General features: G+C 43.3%; 4 protein-coding genes across 4 annotated transcripts in view; 2 read left to right on the top strand and 2 right to left on the bottom strand.

The window, feature by feature from the left end:
* The window catches only part of LOC126563527 (uncharacterized), a 387646-nt gene that overhangs the window by 290256 nt on the left and 79511 nt on the right, over positions 1 to 17879 (bottom strand). The window lies entirely within an intron of this gene.
* The window catches only part of LOC126562593 (replication factor C subunit 5), a 431263-nt gene that overhangs the window by 227429 nt on the left and 185955 nt on the right, over positions 1 to 17879 (top strand). The gene's annotated exons all lie outside the window — the stretch shown is intronic.
* Positions 1 to 17879, top strand: part of LOC126562792 (craniofacial development protein 1) — a 170308-nt gene that overhangs the window by 126284 nt on the left and 26145 nt on the right. The gene's annotated exons all lie outside the window — the stretch shown is intronic.
* Positions 1 to 17879, bottom strand: part of LOC126563544 (protein dead ringer) — a 97264-nt gene that overhangs the window by 77573 nt on the left and 1812 nt on the right. The window contains exons 2-3 of the mRNA XM_050220190.1: positions 777 to 934; positions 179 to 675 (exon numbers count right to left, since the gene is read on the bottom strand). Of these exons, the coding sequence (XP_050076147.1) occupies positions 179 to 675; positions 777 to 934 (655 nt within the window). The remainder of the gene's footprint in view (positions 1 to 178; positions 676 to 776; positions 935 to 17879) is intronic.

Genomic DNA, 17879 nt, shown 5'->3' on the forward strand with positions numbered 1-17879 from the left:
AATTAAAGGCTTAAACTAGATGATTTTAAAACGTCACAAAAATTAGGAGAAAAACTACTAAAAAATATCCACATTATAAAAATATATAGAAATTTTTGGCTGACAAGCATGCAGGATTTCTACTAAGTGTTTGGATGAAGCATCTGCCATAATTGCAATAATATTCAGATTATCTTACCATCCTTGCTGATCGGTGCATTCGGTAGGGTGAAGGAAAAGTTGCCACCATTCTGTGATCCGGTCTGCGATTGTGAGCCTCCACCTCCCGCACCAGCTCCTCCACCACCACTGCCTGTGGTCATACCACCGGATCCACCATTTCCACCACGCGTTTCCTCTCTTCCGGTGCCAAACATTCCCATTCCATTGGCAGCTCCACCATTGGCAGCACTGGCAGCCAACGCCGCTCCGAACGGCGACGAAGCCGCATGAAGTGCCGCAAAATCGGCCACCATTTGTTCGCTCATCAGTGCGCCCACCTTCATATCCCGCACCTGCATCTTGAGCTTTTCGAGCACATCGCCATGGTGGCCCGAAGTCAGACCAGACGCCAACCCGGACAGTCCCGGCATGTTCATGTTGAGCGCCGTCAGATTGCCGAGCACGCCGAGCGGATGGTTGGCACCGAACTGGGCGGCTGCTGCTGCAGCTGCGGCCGCTGCTGCCGTCGCTTGGCTGAAGGAAAGGGGTTTTGGAAAAGGGAGGAGGGGGTGTGCAAAGGAATTTCGTGAAAATTAATATGATCTTAATTAGAAGCGGTGACGGTGGCGGCCTACCTTAGCTCCGAGTGATGGTCTGGACTTCTGCCAAATTCCATGCCGGATGTCATTTTTGCGTCCGGAGACGGGCGATTCACATTAACGCCCTCGTCACTCGACTCACCGTCCCGCCCTGGATCCGTCTCGCGATCGGACTGTTCGTCTGCTGTTTGTGACTGAGAAGGAAAGAAAACGAAAAGCAGTTTTAAAGCAACGGCCAACAAATACAAATGATGCTGCTTTGATGGATAGAGCTCTCGCGCTACAATGTATACTGTAAACAACTTCTTGTAATAAAAACGTTCCATAATTCGTGTTTCGAATAAAAAAAAACAATATCGAAGTTTAATGGAAATAAAATATTTGCTTCTTCACTTCACTATCTCATCGAAAGGTAAAAATAAGCCACAAAACAATTAATTATGAACTACACGTCACATCAGAGCATACCAGAGAAACATAAAACCCCCGTATCGCAAGCGGATCGTGATCGAGACGCTAGCGATCGTGCGTGTGGTGAGGCGCACTACTGGGCGTACTGATGCGTCCTGCAACCGACCCACGTTCTGCCGACGCTGACACAACAACTGTCGCGGCAAGATTAACCGACACGTCCATATATTTAACACTCGTTTTGATACATTGTCGCCGATGCGAGCCGCGATCCTCGGTCTGGTTAGCATCGTCGACGAACGGCACCCACGGTACGTGCTGTACACTTCAAAATGGACCCATGCACGCACACATACTTCTGGGTAGGAATCACCACTCCGCACTCTTAAACAAGAGCGAATGCTCTGCAGCTAAAGAGGGCTGAGATTTGCTACCGAGATTAGCCGCTTACTTGCTGCTTCGGCTACTTGGGATCTAGCCAATCAACAATCCATGATTCTCGAAATCGTATACTCCGGGGCTTGCCCTTCCACCCTCCCGGGGGAAACAAAACATGGGCGATGAAAATAAAATACAACACAGCATCGGTAGCCGCCACTTTTATAGCCACTTTTTTATAAGCCAGTGGATTTCAGTTGATATTAAACTGTCAAATTAATGAAATTGATGTAATATTTACGCCTCCTCCTTTCTTTTGCAGTCCATTCGTTCGGAAACGAGAAACGGGAGGACGAAAAATGAAAATTAGGTGTGAGAGAAAGCCACACCATCAGTCAGTAGCACCTAACAACACGTCGGCCCAAGAAGGGAGCAAGTCTTTGAAGGTGGAAGCGATTTACTTAACACTTAACATTTGATTCCGGACGAGGAATGTTACGCAGGCGTCAAAGCACACAAACGCACGCACGCTGCGGGAGCGGCGCTTGACATTTTTTGTCACCCCACAGGCACCGATGCTCGGAAAAAAAACATTCCCAGCATCATTTAAGAATTTTATTACACTTCCCCATTCCCGACCAAAACGAGTGAAACAACCTTAATCGTGGGGATTTTCCTTTCGGTTGGATGAGGTGGTCTATGAACTCTGTATGGGATGGGGGGGGGGGGGGGGGTCATACGCGGTCAAAAGCGACGACTTGGCGAGGGGTAAGGTGGTTAGATAAAAACAGTCATATTAATTTGCAAAGAAACGTGTTTGAGCTTGATAGTGCGTGGAAGGAAAGGGTGGTTTGTTTTGGTCATGGCACTACCGAGAAATGGAATCTAATTGAATAATTTATAGCCACGACAAAATGTTGCGATGACAGCAAGTGAAAGATATGACAAAACGCGGTTGATCAAAAGCGCGTGCGAGAGTGTTTAATGGTAGCTGTTGATCAAGATGTTTAACTCGTGCTAAATAGCTGCGATAAAAAATTGCAAGGATTTGTAACTGAGGGTTGAAGTTTTGAAATTGGTAGCGTAATGTTTGAAAGGACCACAAATTAGTTTGGAGGACAAAGCAATAGAATTGTATGTTTTTTCGTGTAGTTTCTCTCTAGAATTCTCACTAGCTGCGCTCTGCGAACTTGTAGAACAGTAATCTTAATATCCTGCTCTAGAGTTTTTGATTCCATAATTCCTCTAGAATTATACAACTACGTGGGATCTGGATGTCTAGTTCGCCATTACATAGCCGGCATGATCTAACAGATCCTTAAGCCAAGAAGAAAAACTTCAAGACATAATCAACAATATCCTTTTAAATGTCGGACGTATATTAAAGTTTTTTTTACTTAAGTATATGTAATCAGTGTTCTAAAATATTTTTTTTGGCCTTGTACATTGGTTGATAACATAACAACTACAAAACAACAAAGCTGGCCTAAATGAAAAATAGTTTCAGAATAATTCTGGATGTATTTTACGGTTTTTTTGCGGAGTCGTCACTACCTTTCACGAATGAACGAAGTCGTCTGCTGATCCATTATCCAGGACTTCTTGACATATGCACCAACGCCATCACATCGCTATGGTAGTCCTAACAAACCTTTACGTGCTGGGTCGTTCGGTGACATTCTCATGACATGACCAGCCCACTGGAGCCTGACGTGCGTTATTCGCCAAACGATGGTAAAATCATCTACCAACCCGTAGCGCTCGTCATTGCAACGATTTCTACATTGTTGTTCCACACATACGAAGCCAAAATTCCATCATGGATAAGAGGGCTTTACCAGTTATGAACAGGCTAGTTCCCAGGTTCCCTTCTTTAAGATGTTATTTCAAATACGGACACTGTCTACTGCTGTAGACATAATTGCGAAGAATCACAATTAACAATATTTATTATCAGGCGAATAATATGGAGCATACCTTGTGACCTCAAACTGTTTTCCAGTAATCAGTAACTCAAACCTACTCTATTTCACACCATTTCAATACAAAAAATCATCTTGACAAACAGGAACCCACCAGGCATCCTGTGCAATATTTCACAAACTCTTACCGGACATGGGTGCGCCTGATCCATTAAACGGAAGATCAGCAACATACTTTTTTCCCCCTTTTCATTACATAGCCGTAGAGAGTAGTTGCTTTTCACATTTCTGTCACACCTTATCGTGCCCGTGACTCATCTTACTGTTGTAATGGTACGAAGGAAGCGGCGTTTGAAAAAAAAAGTCACATTGTGTTTATTGATTCAACAGACATTTAAATGAAGCCAAATCTCTACAGTTCCCGATTCTCGGACCGAGGATTACATACGAAGGCCTTGGTGGTGGAGTGTTTGTGACGCACTTAAAAAAAAGTCCCCTTCCGGAGCAGCAACTCGAACTGTGAACGGAAGTGAAGTAATAAAAGTTCACGTTTCACTCGCTCTGTCTATCGAATGCCATTGGTTTTGGATGATATTGATCGAGAAACCGGACAGTGGAATGGAGGACGAGTGTCGGGCGGAAAAAAAGGCTGGAATAATAATGAACGAACGTTCAAAGTGTCCGCTACAACACCATCGGACCAGGATCGGCCCGTAAAACGTTACCGCAAACAGTGTGTCGATTGTGGTACACCGGTGAATTGGTATAAATATTATACCAATGTCGGAACGCTCGTGGACCAGCAATTTCCATAGTATTACAATATGAAAAGACATCGATCTTCAATCTCAAACAGAGCGAGTGAAGAAGATACAAAAAAAAAATTTCAGCCTTCGGAAGGCGCTCTTGGCAAACGGCTTTTACGCGTCGTTTTTTTCCCCCCGTGCCTTTATTGTAATGAAATTCTTTTCTTAAACAAATAACTGTCCTCCCCAGCAAAAAGGGGAGCCCGTGTGGGTGGGAGGAGGGCACGTAACATAATTTGCTTTGATTTTTCACCCTTCGTCTTCTCAGTGCATCTTTCTTCGCTCTTCGCCGGCCATTTAACACTTCTTCTCACTGTTCGCTTTCTTTTACATGCGAGCCGCCACTTCCTTCCAATCTCTTGAGCGATGAGACAAGGGAAACAAAAAGGCTATGAAGAACGTACAAGCCTTTCAAAGCCGTTTTCCCTGAGTTCACGAGTCAGCCCACGCCCTGTGATGAAATCCCTTTTAGCTGCGGCACATCATCGTCCATCAAAGTGAAGGAAGCAGAAAATTTGAAAATCAACACACTGAATCTCGCGCACAGTTGGTGATGAAACATGTCAAAGTTGCGAAAGAACAAAGAGAAAGTGTGTTGAAATTGAAAATAAATTAGAGTACCAAGATTCCTTCAATCGATATGCCTGTCTAAAATCCTCCAAAATAAAACAAAAACAAAGAGAAGAAAAAGCATTCCGATTTGTTGATTTTTCAAATATAAATGTGGATAAATGTACCTAACCCAAGGTTTTCTCTCGAAAAGTAAGGTTTTTTATACCAAACGATCAAGAATGTTTCCGCCTTGAAGCGATTGGATGATGCTAACGAACGGGTTTTTTTCCGTTGGATGGGCGAATGGACACATCACGGAAAGGATTGACCACTTCACAACGCCGAGTTGCCCGGTCCCGAAATGTAATGTAAATATTAGACCAAAAAAATCGCTTCAACAAGTGTTATTAATGCTCTGGACAACAACATACAGCGAAGGAAAAAATGTTGAAAACCCGTCCAGAGCACCACACACCGAACCGAGCATAAAAAAGTTCAACAAAGACGCCAATCCTTCTGGTTCGGAGGAGTGCCTTGGGCCGGTTGGGCTTGGTTTGGGTTGCGTTTATTGGATTTATTGGTCCGACGGTGATGGTGTTTCGCACTTGTTTGGATAAATCGTTTAAACTTCGCTCTTTTGCTTGTTAAAGCATAACGTTTTAGTGAGGAAAAAATATTAATTTTACGAACAAATGATGTTTAGAAATCGGCTGGCGTTCAACTGTATTGTAAATTTCGAAATGGCGTCGGGATGCGTCATCGCCACACTGTTGACAGAATCAATTGCAAACGGAAAGTGCGAAATTAATTAATAAAAAGCGCTCCCACCAAACAAAAAAAAGCCTGGGCTTCGTCCGGACCACTCATATGGTGCTTTCGCATTTAACATCTCGCGACAGATTGGTTATGAATGTATAAAATGGCCTCGGGTAAGATCCAGCCCCGAAAAGATCTCCTCAACGAATGTATATGTGGAGTAGGATCTTGCATACGCAACTTTGTAGCTCAGTATTGTGTGCAAAACTGGACACAGAACTCACATGCATTCCCTGTAGATAGGTAGAAAGGCAAGGCCAAGCTCACGAGAATCCTTCAAGCTAGAATACGATTGCTTCTAGGTGGTCCACAGTATTGTCATGCGCTCTTCTCCTCTCCCGACTTCTAGACTTTCGCCCTTTTCGCCCTTCCACAGTCCTGCTTTATTACGTGCGATATAAAGCTTTATAGTTCAACCGTACAGCCTTCCAAACGCTTTACAGAGACGTCGGCTAGTGAAGTGAAACAACAAAAACAACTAAAAACGTGGCCTCGAACATCACCGCGGCAAAGACGCGCGGCAACGGAGGGATCGAAATGCATTATTACAAACAAGACGGACGGCCCTCGCCCTCCCAAACTGACCAGTCGATCCTCCCGGTGAGCCTTTTAATATCAATGTGTGACTTTGGCCCAGCCGCAACCCAGCACATCCGCAGGGGTCATCATTCCGTACCGCGGTCGCATCAACCGGGATGCATCACGCATCGAACTGCATCCCATACATCCGAGAAGGCGAACTCACGGACGGATAAATACATTCGTAAGGGTAAAATCAATATTTGCTCGCTTATTCACGCAACGGTGTACAGCTTTTTTTCCAACTTCAACTTTTCCGTTCCCTTTCATTCTTCGTGGTGTGCTGCTCCTACACAACTTTCCTTGATCAAACGGCGATGATGATCAGGATAATGTAATGGGGAAGATTTTATCCCGATCCGGCGCGGCGATGATGGCGGTGCTGTATGGTTTCCCCGGTGCTTTAATGCAAACAGCTCACCGGCATTGAGGCGGTCGTGATTTGCTAAAAGAATTCTCGGCCACCTCGGCACCGAGGAGTACGGGCACTGGCTCATGCCCGTGCATGGAGCACATGCTAATGAACGATAATTATGACTTGTCTATAGAGGAGCATCGACTTTTTTTTTTTGTTATTCATTTGCATATACCACAGGGCAGTAAGCAGTTGCGGCTAGTTGAGGTTGCGTTTTGGATTGTTAGTAGAATGTGTAAGAAAAAAATGTGAACTTTTTTTCTGTAATGCATACATGCAAGTCTAGCATTAGGAAGCAAATCACCCTTTGTGTGATGTGTAAAATAATGCAACATTGTACAGCATGATTGAGAGTTTTAATAGCATTCTCAAAGGAGTGTTTAATTTTGTAGTTATTTTGCAGTTTAATTTAATTTTAAACCACATGCTAATTGTTTGTTTACTAATCCTACTGTGTTTCATCCCAACCTTTGATCCAGCTACAAAAGACAAAGAGATCAGGAATGGCAGGTCAAGGTAAAGCATTTCTTCGCAGCTATTTGCCTTATCCTGATTTATCCGCGGTTGATTTTTAAATTTATTGTTTGAAAAATTCGATTCGAATTTATCTGAATAAATAAACCTTCAAAAAAGTAGATCACTTGTAGATTGAGTAGTCGTAGTTTTCCCTGGAAATTAAGTGCCGAAAATTATGAATCTATTTATATACTATATAGATATCTTCTTAAGCGTATATAGAATTAATTTTTAACAAGATTTTAACCAGACAAGCAACTAATCTAATTTAGTCCCCAACCTATTCAACCACAAATATTTTCATTTCCTTTCTTTCATTTCCTTTCGATTGATCCTTCACCAAAACAAACCTCCCCAAATCAATTCAATTGATATCGCTTACCCACACAAAGCTTGTTAACTATCTGGTAAACGATACATCCAGCAATCACAATAATGCGGGTCTGCCAGTTTGCCAAAATAAAGTTGGTCATTTTATGGTGACATTTCATACCCCAATTTCCCAATTATCCTCAAGCAAAGCCAGCAAAATTTGATCTTCTTTAACCGAAGCATCATTCTGATTGCCTTCATCTCACCCTTAGGGTCACGGTCAGAGGACCCTTACGTTTCCCGATCGTTAATTACGCCCAGAACGCAGGGTCAGAATGCAAAACCCTTCGACGAGATAACCGTTGCAAACTAGCCATCAATTGAAAATGTCACCATCCGGAGCGTTCGGAGATCAGTTCGGAGATCGGTTGCCCGAGTGCTTCACCCGCAACAACCCATACACAGGCTGTGTTTTGCTGTGTAACGATTCGAAGCCCACCAACCAACCAGCTCGGCAGAACAAGGCGTGAAACATGGAATCCGACCGCATTTCCACATCTTACACGTTCTCATAATTCGTATCGGATCGGAATTTTTCCACGCTTGTCAACTGCTTGGCCAGACCCAGCTCTAGAGAGTGCCCTGTGTGGCGTGATGTTAATATGCCAGCGTATCCCTATCAATTCGGAAACGAAAACAGTCACAGTATCGGTGAGGCTCGTGCGGGTATTGTTCCGAATTTTGAGCAACTTAATTAAAGCTCCGGACAGTCATTGCAACAACGGTGCGAGAGGTGCGGGCAGCATTATGACATTATGATTTATGTATCGATCTACTTTATACCCATCGAGGCATGTCCGTTGACCCTAGGCTGCTAATGGTGTAAGGAAGAGACGCACCGACATACGCCCGGCATGAAATTGAATCCTTCAAATCCTTCCGTTCGGCACTCAGGCTAGCGGCAAGGAATACGACGACGTGTCGTTATGATATCATTCCGTAACCGTACCGTCAAGGATACTGTTTCGTGGTGCAGTTTATTGCGAAGAGGAATCAAATCGTCTTCGTTCATCGCTTACACCGGTCGGGGCTGGAAGCTCTTGGGAGGTGCATTCTTGCGTGGCTTCCCTGGAAGGAAGCCCGCTCTAGACGCTTGTCTTGTACGGCCACAAGACGCACACCGTACACCTGGAGCTCACGTTGACGAGTCGGCCACGCTGATAGCAATATAAAAATTTGTGGTGAATATAAACGAAGGAAATTCGATATTACAGACGGGATTTTAATTTAAATAGAACGCACACGGATAGGCTGCGCAACCGTGCGACAGGGCGGGTATTAGCGACGGTCCGTTGTATGGTACAATTCTTGTAAGCACCTTAGAACGTGCCGGCCACCGGTGGACACATTTAGGCTGCTTCGGAACTCAATGAAACATAACGGTAGAGAAATATAGCAAATCTACTTATGCGGGAAGGAGGATTGTAAGGGTATACTGACGCTAAGTTTTAGCGTCGCTAGGAAGCAATGCAATGCAGCAAAGCAAATGTATGATAATGGGAATTGTGGTAAAATTTGAGTTATAGACAACAAAATAAAATATAATTTCATTTGTTTGTAAAATAAGTCTACAATTTTTCTATTTCTAATGCTCTCAAACTCTCGAGTACACTTACTGACATTTTCGAGTATCGAAACGTGCTAAAACTGTGTCTCCGTCTCTTTGTACTTTGCTTGCAAAGTTGTGCCCTTACGTAAATAAACCGCACCTGATGCAGATGCTCTTCAAGGGGGAAAGGGAGGTTTGTACCCACGCAGTGAGTGCCTTCGATTTTGCGCAATTCGATACAAAGTTTGCATGGCTCGGGTACGATGCACGCCAAGAATCGATTTAATTTAAAGCAAATTAGTCAACACCCAAACCGTGCCTTTCTCTTTCGTCCTTTGCGTTATCAGTTTGAACCCCAGAAACAGCGCAGCAATCGTTCGTAACACGATAAGCGGCACCAACAAAATTGGGCATGGTTCGTTGGTCACGTTTCCTGGGCTCCATAATCACCAATCAAAGTACTAACATTGCATGCTTGTTTGGTTTTGGTTTATCAATGATAGGCTTTTAGTGTTGGACTGTATTGATTGCTAAATATGATATCTTGAAATTTTATAACTTAAAACTTAGTTAAAACGTGAGGTTTAATGTTTTATAAATCCACATTTGCTTTTACAACGTCAAATTTCTACATAATACTAAACAGTATTCGACGAAGATCCTCCACGGTTTATTCAGGCCAGTAATACCAAATAGTAAAAACATACATTGAAAAGTAAAAGAAGAATCTGGACTAGCGAAATAGAGCAATTAAGACAGCTTTCATGCTTACAAGGCAGATTGGATCCTCGATTTTCGATAACGCACTTAGCTTTTTTATATTTTAAAGGGCATTTGTAGGATTTTTTCTATTTTCTCTTAACTGTTACTGCTCGGCGCCTTATTATCAGCTCTTCTTTAGGCGATTTTATACAAATTTCTCAAGGCATTTTCTCCTCGTAATTTTTGCTTTATACCGAGCATGCTCGGTTAACATTTGTTGGATGGTTGAAGCAAAAAATTACGTCAATTGTCACTCGATCGCAGTTTCCGAAAGTATCCCCCTGTCGTATAACTTCTGCTTTGTATTGATCGTCCAGAAGATCGTTAGTAATTTGGACGAGATTTCTCTTGTTGGATGGCTGGGATGGGTGTAAGGCTGAATGTCGATCCCAGCTTTGACGGTGAAACAATTGAGATTTTAGCTAGACTAGCGAGTCTCTCAATGTTTTTGAGGAAAGATGGAAGGATCTCTATTCTCCTCTTATGATGATCTAACGGTCAAACAAAACAAAAGTACCCTAATTTTCTTCATTTTGTTGTGAAAATTTTCCTGCAGAGAATACTTTCCTTGCTCAGTGCGTTTAGAAACTTTACATGAAACAGTTGTGGTCCTAAAGTCCTAAGTAAAAATTCAAATTTAATTAAAATCTGCATATCAGCTCTGTGGCAAATTACAAATCTTGGTACGTGTGTAAAGATAGGTAAAATATTGCAAATTACGAATTACCGCATGGACATGAAATTCAAAACTTAATATCAATTCCATCTTTACGACCAGCTCCCTTCGAATGAAACAAAAGCCCCACACACAAATAACAATGTGCCCTGCATGTAATTGCTCTTCCGCGATTAAAAGCAAAACAAAAAAAAAACTTATTAAAATCACCGTCCATTTTATGGCTCTGCCATGAGCTGATGCTGGATAAGCGCCAAACACATGCCCCTGGGATGCACCTTCCACAGCGGCTCGAACCAGCGAAGAAAAAGATGGCAAATTTTAATGAACGCTTCAACGCATTATCATGCATCTTTGTGTGAGCACGGGTTAGCGCGATAAAAGCTTCTCCATTCGCCTCGCGGAACGCGAATAAGGGTGCGTAGTTTGTCTGTGTATAATGCCGAGGATAGGGTAGCATAAAAAGCTTGCGCGGAAAGGAATTCGCGAAAACTGGACAACTTCAAATGCCGCTTGAATGCCAGGCAGGCAGGTTGTCCACTCCACGACATACGCACGGGCACGGTTGCCAGGGTGTAAAATTGTAATAAAACTAAAGTGGTATGCCCTGCTTCCTTCCTTGCTTGGCCGTGTGATCCCTACCCCCTTGCCTCCCTATTAGTAAATGCATCCATCTCCCCTATGCACCTCGCCATTGATAGACCACGCCTATTTGTAATTTAATTTTTATTGCCTGCCCTTCTTCACGGTTTTTAGGGTGGAAATGGAAGGCAGGGAGGAAGCGGAGACAAGGAGAGGGAAGGGGGCATCAATGCAATCATCGTCCGTTGCAGCTTGCAACACCACCGTTGCGCACACATACGCAGTGCATGTTGCACAAGGGAAAAAGGACAATGATCGTTCCTGCTCATTCCATCTCACGTCTCACAAAAGGTGTGCACAGCGGACCAATTTTTCCATCGGTGTTGCTCGGTGTTGCCCGTGTGATAAACGCAGCTTTTTTACAGCTCCTAACATGGGGGACACATACACAGATATGTAGGCACACGTTGCACTCCACCTTAGCACCAAACGCTTACAAACAAATGAATCGTCTGGTTGATTAAAATTGGAGCTGACGGGGTGTGTGTGTGTGTGCGTCTGCGTGTGCGTGAGTGAGCGGGGAAAATCGATGGAATGCCTTTAATTCCGCGACCCGAAGCGGTACTCATTTTTAATTTCCTACCATTTCCGGTGGTGGCCTTCTTTCACCATCTTGCTTCCCTCGCAGCCCCGATTGGGGGCCCCAGCAATGCCCGGGCCAAGACCCTGGCACGGGTCCAACCGTTTTGCGCTCGTAAAAGGGCAGAACAAGGAAGGGAACAATTACAGGCCGTTGGCTTTTGCAGTTTTAATTTTCATTTCGCTAATTTTTTCCCCAGCCACCAACCAAACCGAGCCAGCCAGCCAGCTCATCATGCGATGAAGCGGCTTTCGGGAAGTAAACTTCAGCAGTAAAAGTGTGTTTGTTAATTTATAATCAATATGTTGTTCTCGTAAAAAAATACCAGAGGAATCCTTCTCTTTTGTCCTTAACATTCATTCATTATGAAAGAGAAAACCTTTGGTTAGAAGTTTCCTAAAAAATTTACAAAAAACAACTACGCAGGTAGTTAGACTTTGCTCTTTCAAAGCTTCACCTTCCAACCAAAGCTGAGATATCGTTTAAAAACGATGTGAGTTATAGGATGTGAAATTTCCTACTTGAATCGGGTATTTTCTCGACAGTCAGTGCGTATTTTCCCACCATTTCATCGAGCCCACAACCAAACCACATCATTGTTCCAAACCGAACGATTCATCAACAGCGTCAAGCATCTACTTGAGCTTTCCAAATTCTATTAGCAATCGATCATCATCGGTAAGCTTTCGCTCTGGCGCTCCGAATCCTATGTTCCCTTGCGATCTTGTCTACTAACACCGGTAGAGGGCCCGCAATTGGGAGCAGTGATGATGAGGTTTTGGGCCAAATGAAAATGGGGCACGACAAGCTCGACATGAGCAGCAGCAATAGCAACTTTTCGATGCATAAAGATGCTAGGTGACGCGACCGTAAAGCGGCCTAGCGTTACGCAACCAATTTTCACCCTCACAAAACCACGATGCGATCACCCACAAAACGGCTTTGGTCGGTTTGTCTAATTGAAGTGAAAAACCACAAGCCAATCTGCTTTGGCGTCTTAGCGATTCTGGGGAATGGGAATGTGCGGTAGGGTAGCCGGGTACATCGTAAACGTTGACATTTAACATAACTTAATACTTTCGAAAGATCATTCAATTGTTAGGGTGTAAAGGGGATCCTAACACGGAGAGTGAACTAAAAAAGTGACGAGGATTTATTGGAGAAAAATAGGGATTGTCAACTTTTCAATAAAAAATGCTACTTAAAATAAAATTAAATAAGCAGATCACAAAGGTTACATCAAAACCATTCAAATAACAATCAGGAATCACAAAACCAGACATGTTACCCAACAAATAATATGGCTAGTGTCCCAAAAGGTATATTAGAAAGTGGTGGAGTTTTCTACGTAATCTTTAAGCTCACCTTATCGAGAACCTTTTCTGCAGGTACATCTCCATACATTGTAAGTTCATTTAAGGGGCTTCACAGTGTCAGTGTCAGTCAAATGGGTACTACTAATGCTTAGGTACTAATTAGTTCGGATTAATTTACTATGGAAACTAATATCCATCCGATGTTGGATGAAAAGCTGCAGCAGTTTGAAAGCTTTTTGCAGCAAATTGACATAAATTTAGCTCCAAAGAGCTTCTAAAATTCTAATAAATTCAAGTACAAAGAGCTAAAACTAGATCGTAAACACATCGTATTCAAGACAGCCTCAACATCATCAGAAACCTATTATCATTGATCAAAAAGTTTGGCTTGCTCTATTACTTTTTAATAATAATTTAAGGAGTAATTTAAGGAAACCCCCGGAGGAGAAAGGAGGAAAGAGGATAGCCCGGTGGTGAGGCAACAACGGTGCCAGTCTTCACATGACAGGTCTGGGGTTCGAATTCCATCCGGATCGTTCGCCCGTAGTGAGGACTAACAATTCAACCCAAATAAGCCCAAATAAGTTCCTAACTTGTAGAGCCAAACAGGCAGAGAAGAATGACATAATTACTTGAATAAAGTCAACACAAATTTCAAACTGAAGATAGACAATTTCAGTTCAATAACTACAACATTTGATTTTCCGTTTGCGATCTTTTACTCGGTTAGACTGACTTTCCAGCTATGGAAGGATTAAATTAAGAAAATCTGATCACTTTGAAGTAAGCAAAAAGAGCAACAAGATTCATTATTTTAAAATAAAATTAATTTATTTTAAAATACAATTTATATTTGATACAAAATACTATTTGACCAGCATTACCGTCTGACGTGTGGCTTTCCACGAAATTCTAGTGAATTACTCAATTTCTTAGAAAAGCCTGCTAATTTACTTTCTAATTACAGCCCAAAACAATTCTTGCCATGGTAAAGTCACACAACCGGCAAAGCCTGTTCGCCTGTTTCCCACCAAACTCAACGCCACGGCCCACATATCTCCCGCTGCCAATTGCAGATTGCGTTTCACCATATTGACAATTTAAAACCATTATCATACAACCACGATTGTCACAGCGAGACCAAATCCTACTACCATTTCAACCCGCAAAACGGGATAATAGACGGCAACGTTTGTCACCGGACCTGCATTTGTAAATTTTTAAAAACGACCGACCCGATGCCTCGTTCGCGCAGGGACAGAAAAGTGTCCTCGTTTTGCGACCAACAGTTTGCGCGGCCAATCGAGTTTCCTAGCCTCGATTGGTGCGCCTTGCTCAATTGGTGAGAAAATGCTAGGCGTGTGAAAAAATCAACTCGCAACCGGATGGTCCATTGACCGATCGACCATCGTGTGGAATTTCCATTGACGGTGGGAAACAAAAAAAAAACGTTTTTAGCCAACTGCACGGCGTAACGTAATCCTGAGCGCTCACAGTCCTTGGCTGTCTCGCTGTGATAAGCCAACGGTTGCTGATGCAACGCTGCGCTGGATGCACAGCTTAACTCGGTTTTGGCATTTGTCTTCAAAATGCACCATCTTCGGACAGCGTTCGTTCGTGCTTAGTTGCGTGCGCACCTGTGTACGCACCTGAGCGTACGTTTGACCTGTTCCAAATTCAATTCCGGCAGCAGCAGCAGTAGAAGCAGCCACCAGTGGAAGTGGCTTCGAATATGTAACCGATCGATAATTACCAGCGCTCTTTCTCAAGGGTAATTACGAGAAGTGGTCATTCGCCATTCACCCTCCATCGCGCTCTCATCGAGGACGCACACAGCCCGCTTGTTACCCTCGTCCAGACCACAAGGCTGCTTTTCCAAGCAGTCGATCGTTGCGCCAACACTGCGCCAAGATATGCTGATGACGGCATATTAATTCACCCATTCAAGCCGCTTGTCTTTTTTTCCCTTTCCATGCTTCCCTTCGATACATTGGTTCCCTTGGGATCAATCGTTTCCCACTGTTCGCTTTCGGTTGGTGTGCCGATAATTATCCTTTCCACCATCTTTCTTTCGAATTATAAATTCACATTTCCACCGCTACTAGCTGTCTTTGAATGGGGCGAGTTGGATTCAACACACCCGGGACAGGAGCGTTTTAACGAAATAAAAAGTGTGCTGATAGTATATAAGATCTATCGGGGATATTAAAATGAAAGTATATCTTCTAAAGATAGAGCTTAAAGTAAAGTAAAAAAAAGACCCATCCACCAAAAATTACCCCTATCGAGGCTCCTCAATCAATCAATCAATCAAAGCGAAGAGAAAATGTTAGCAGATAAAAACGGACATCAAATCGTACACACGTCAAGGAGAGTAACCCGTCATGAGGGGCATAAAAAAGGGGGGGGACACTCGGCCGCTTACAGTGTCACACCGCCGAAGCATCGGACGATTTTCCGTCGTCCGTTAACGCTCGGAAAGTCGGTGGTTACCATCATAAAATGATGCTAATTTCTCCTGCCGTATCAATTAGCCACAATCACTTCCGTCTAGTGAGCGAGTGAGCGATTAACTTTAAACGGTTTGTCTTCGCTAGGGCCTCGGTGTCGTACACCCGGTGGCCAGGACGGGGAGCAAAACTGCCGATCACGAATAAGGTGATCATCATCGGTCCGGTGGAAGGAATGGAGAAGCGTATGGGAAGGATGGTTAGCCGATTGTGAAACTGTGCGTTAGCTTTAAACTATCGGTAACGGTTTGTACACATTGTAGTAGTAGTGTGTGTCTGGTTTTTCGTCGCAAAAACACACTCTATTGAGTGATTTGCTAATTTCCTCCATTATTTATGTGCATTACCGTTTGTATGTGTGGAAACACACACATACGCGCGAGCGTCTATTTGCTTTATGCACAATCCTGTCAGTAGTTTTACATGTTTATTTGCGGCAAGCGTTTAATTTTGTTTATGGCCCACGAGGTAGTAGCAAGGGAGGAGCAGATCGTTAGCAATTTTACCCTGAGAAATTATTAGTCAACCTTTTTTGTGTAGAAACGCTATTCTTACACTGTATTGTATCTTGTTGTCCATGCTTTATAAAAGTAAATTGAGCTTAAATTAATTTAAAATCCCTACAGCCCTTTCAAAAAACGAAGGCTAGACTTCGTCTGAAATCTGACATCTCTAAATAAATTTAAAAAAGGGATGTACATCGGATTCAAAAAATATTGTAAAATACAAATTCAAACGATTAGAAATGGTACGGCCCGGTGGTGTGGGCGACAGCGGCGCCGGCCTTCAAACGGCAGGACCGGGGTTCAAATCCGATCCGGACCTTCCCCCCGTAGCGAGGACTGGCTAACCCAAACTACGTGGAATCGGCAGTCTAGAAAGCCATTTCGATGGCCGGCATGACCTCTTAGGCCGTTACGCCAAGAAGAAGAAGAAATGGTACGTTTGCATCTGAATAAAACAAATGCCTTTGAGCTATCCAAGATGGCTTAGTTAGGTCATCAAGACAGATATTGGAGTCTATACGCCGACCATCAATTGACTTGCTAGGACTTTATGGTCACGTAGTTGAATAGTCAGTCATCAATACAGGGAAATGGCCCAGATGGGATTTGAACCCCGGGTTCTGCTATGGGAAGATCGGCACCACTGTCACCTCGACCTCCGGACCGTCTCAGTTATAATAATAATAAATAAATGACCAATAATTCCTGCTCGTGTTCTAATATTGGTTGCACTAGCTCCATGCTCTGCTAAGAGCAGCTAAGAACAACTCAAAAAGGAATTTTTATCACTGTATCAATAAAAACAGTCTGGAAAATGCTAATGAAAATTTATCCTTATCCTTATGAATCTTATCCTAGAGCGAAAATTTTGAAAAAAGACACATTTGGAAGACATTTCCATGCTCTCGATTTTCGCAATTTCTGGAGTATGATGAAAAAGTTTAATACGGGACGAATTCTGAATAACGAGATAGCCAAACGTTAGAGTATTAAGCTGAAAAAGGAAGATTATCCTGAAAGAGATCGATCTTCTTAGGCAAAACTTGCGATTCATGTCTAATAAGAGGCAAACCTCAAGCGACAATGACTCAGAATAACTCGATCTATCCATCTCAACTGTCTCACCTGTCTTCAGCTTGGAACAACAGAGCTTATTGGGCAAATCTTTGCCGCAGGAGCTTATAAAGAAAATCTTATTAAAGACTGAGCGTCTTGAAGGATCAGAAACTCTTTCAAAGTGCCAGTTTATCTTCAAAACAGTCATACATAAATTCCCAAACAACAGACAGGGGGAAAGGGAGGGCATTAGTTTCGAAGGATACTTCTTAATTTCAATTCATCAAACAATCCAACACTTAATCGGCCACTCTTAGCTAATCCACACGCAAATCTATGCCGTCTATGCCTAATCTTCCCAGACAACCTCCAACGATGGAGCCGTACCCAACGTTTTTCTTATCAGACCGGTGCACCCATCACGGCTTAAGTATGATTGTTTTTTACTTCATTCATCCAGTTCCCCGGCCCGCACGTCAAGGGGGGGCCCATCATCGATCGTCGATTCACCTGTCGAAGAGCCCGAAACGGGTCGGGAAAGCATAACTAGCCGTACCATCCGTCCATACATACAAACAGGGGCGGGAAAAAAAAAACCAAATCGCGCGATGATAATTGCCATCGCGCACTGGCAACCGACCGCGCAACAACGTTCCTTGCGTAGGACGACGGTGGCGTAGACGTAGACACACGTACAGAGCATAAGAAGAAAAAAAAACACAGGGCGCCATTGCAAACTGGCAACGCAGCCATGGCCGCAAATGGTTGTAATCAT

This window comes from Anopheles maculipalpis, chromosome 3RL, assembly GCF_943734695.1.
Source record: "Anopheles maculipalpis chromosome 3RL, idAnoMacuDA_375_x, whole genome shotgun sequence".
NCBI lineage: Eukaryota > Metazoa > Arthropoda > Insecta > Diptera > Culicidae > Anopheles > Anopheles maculipalpis.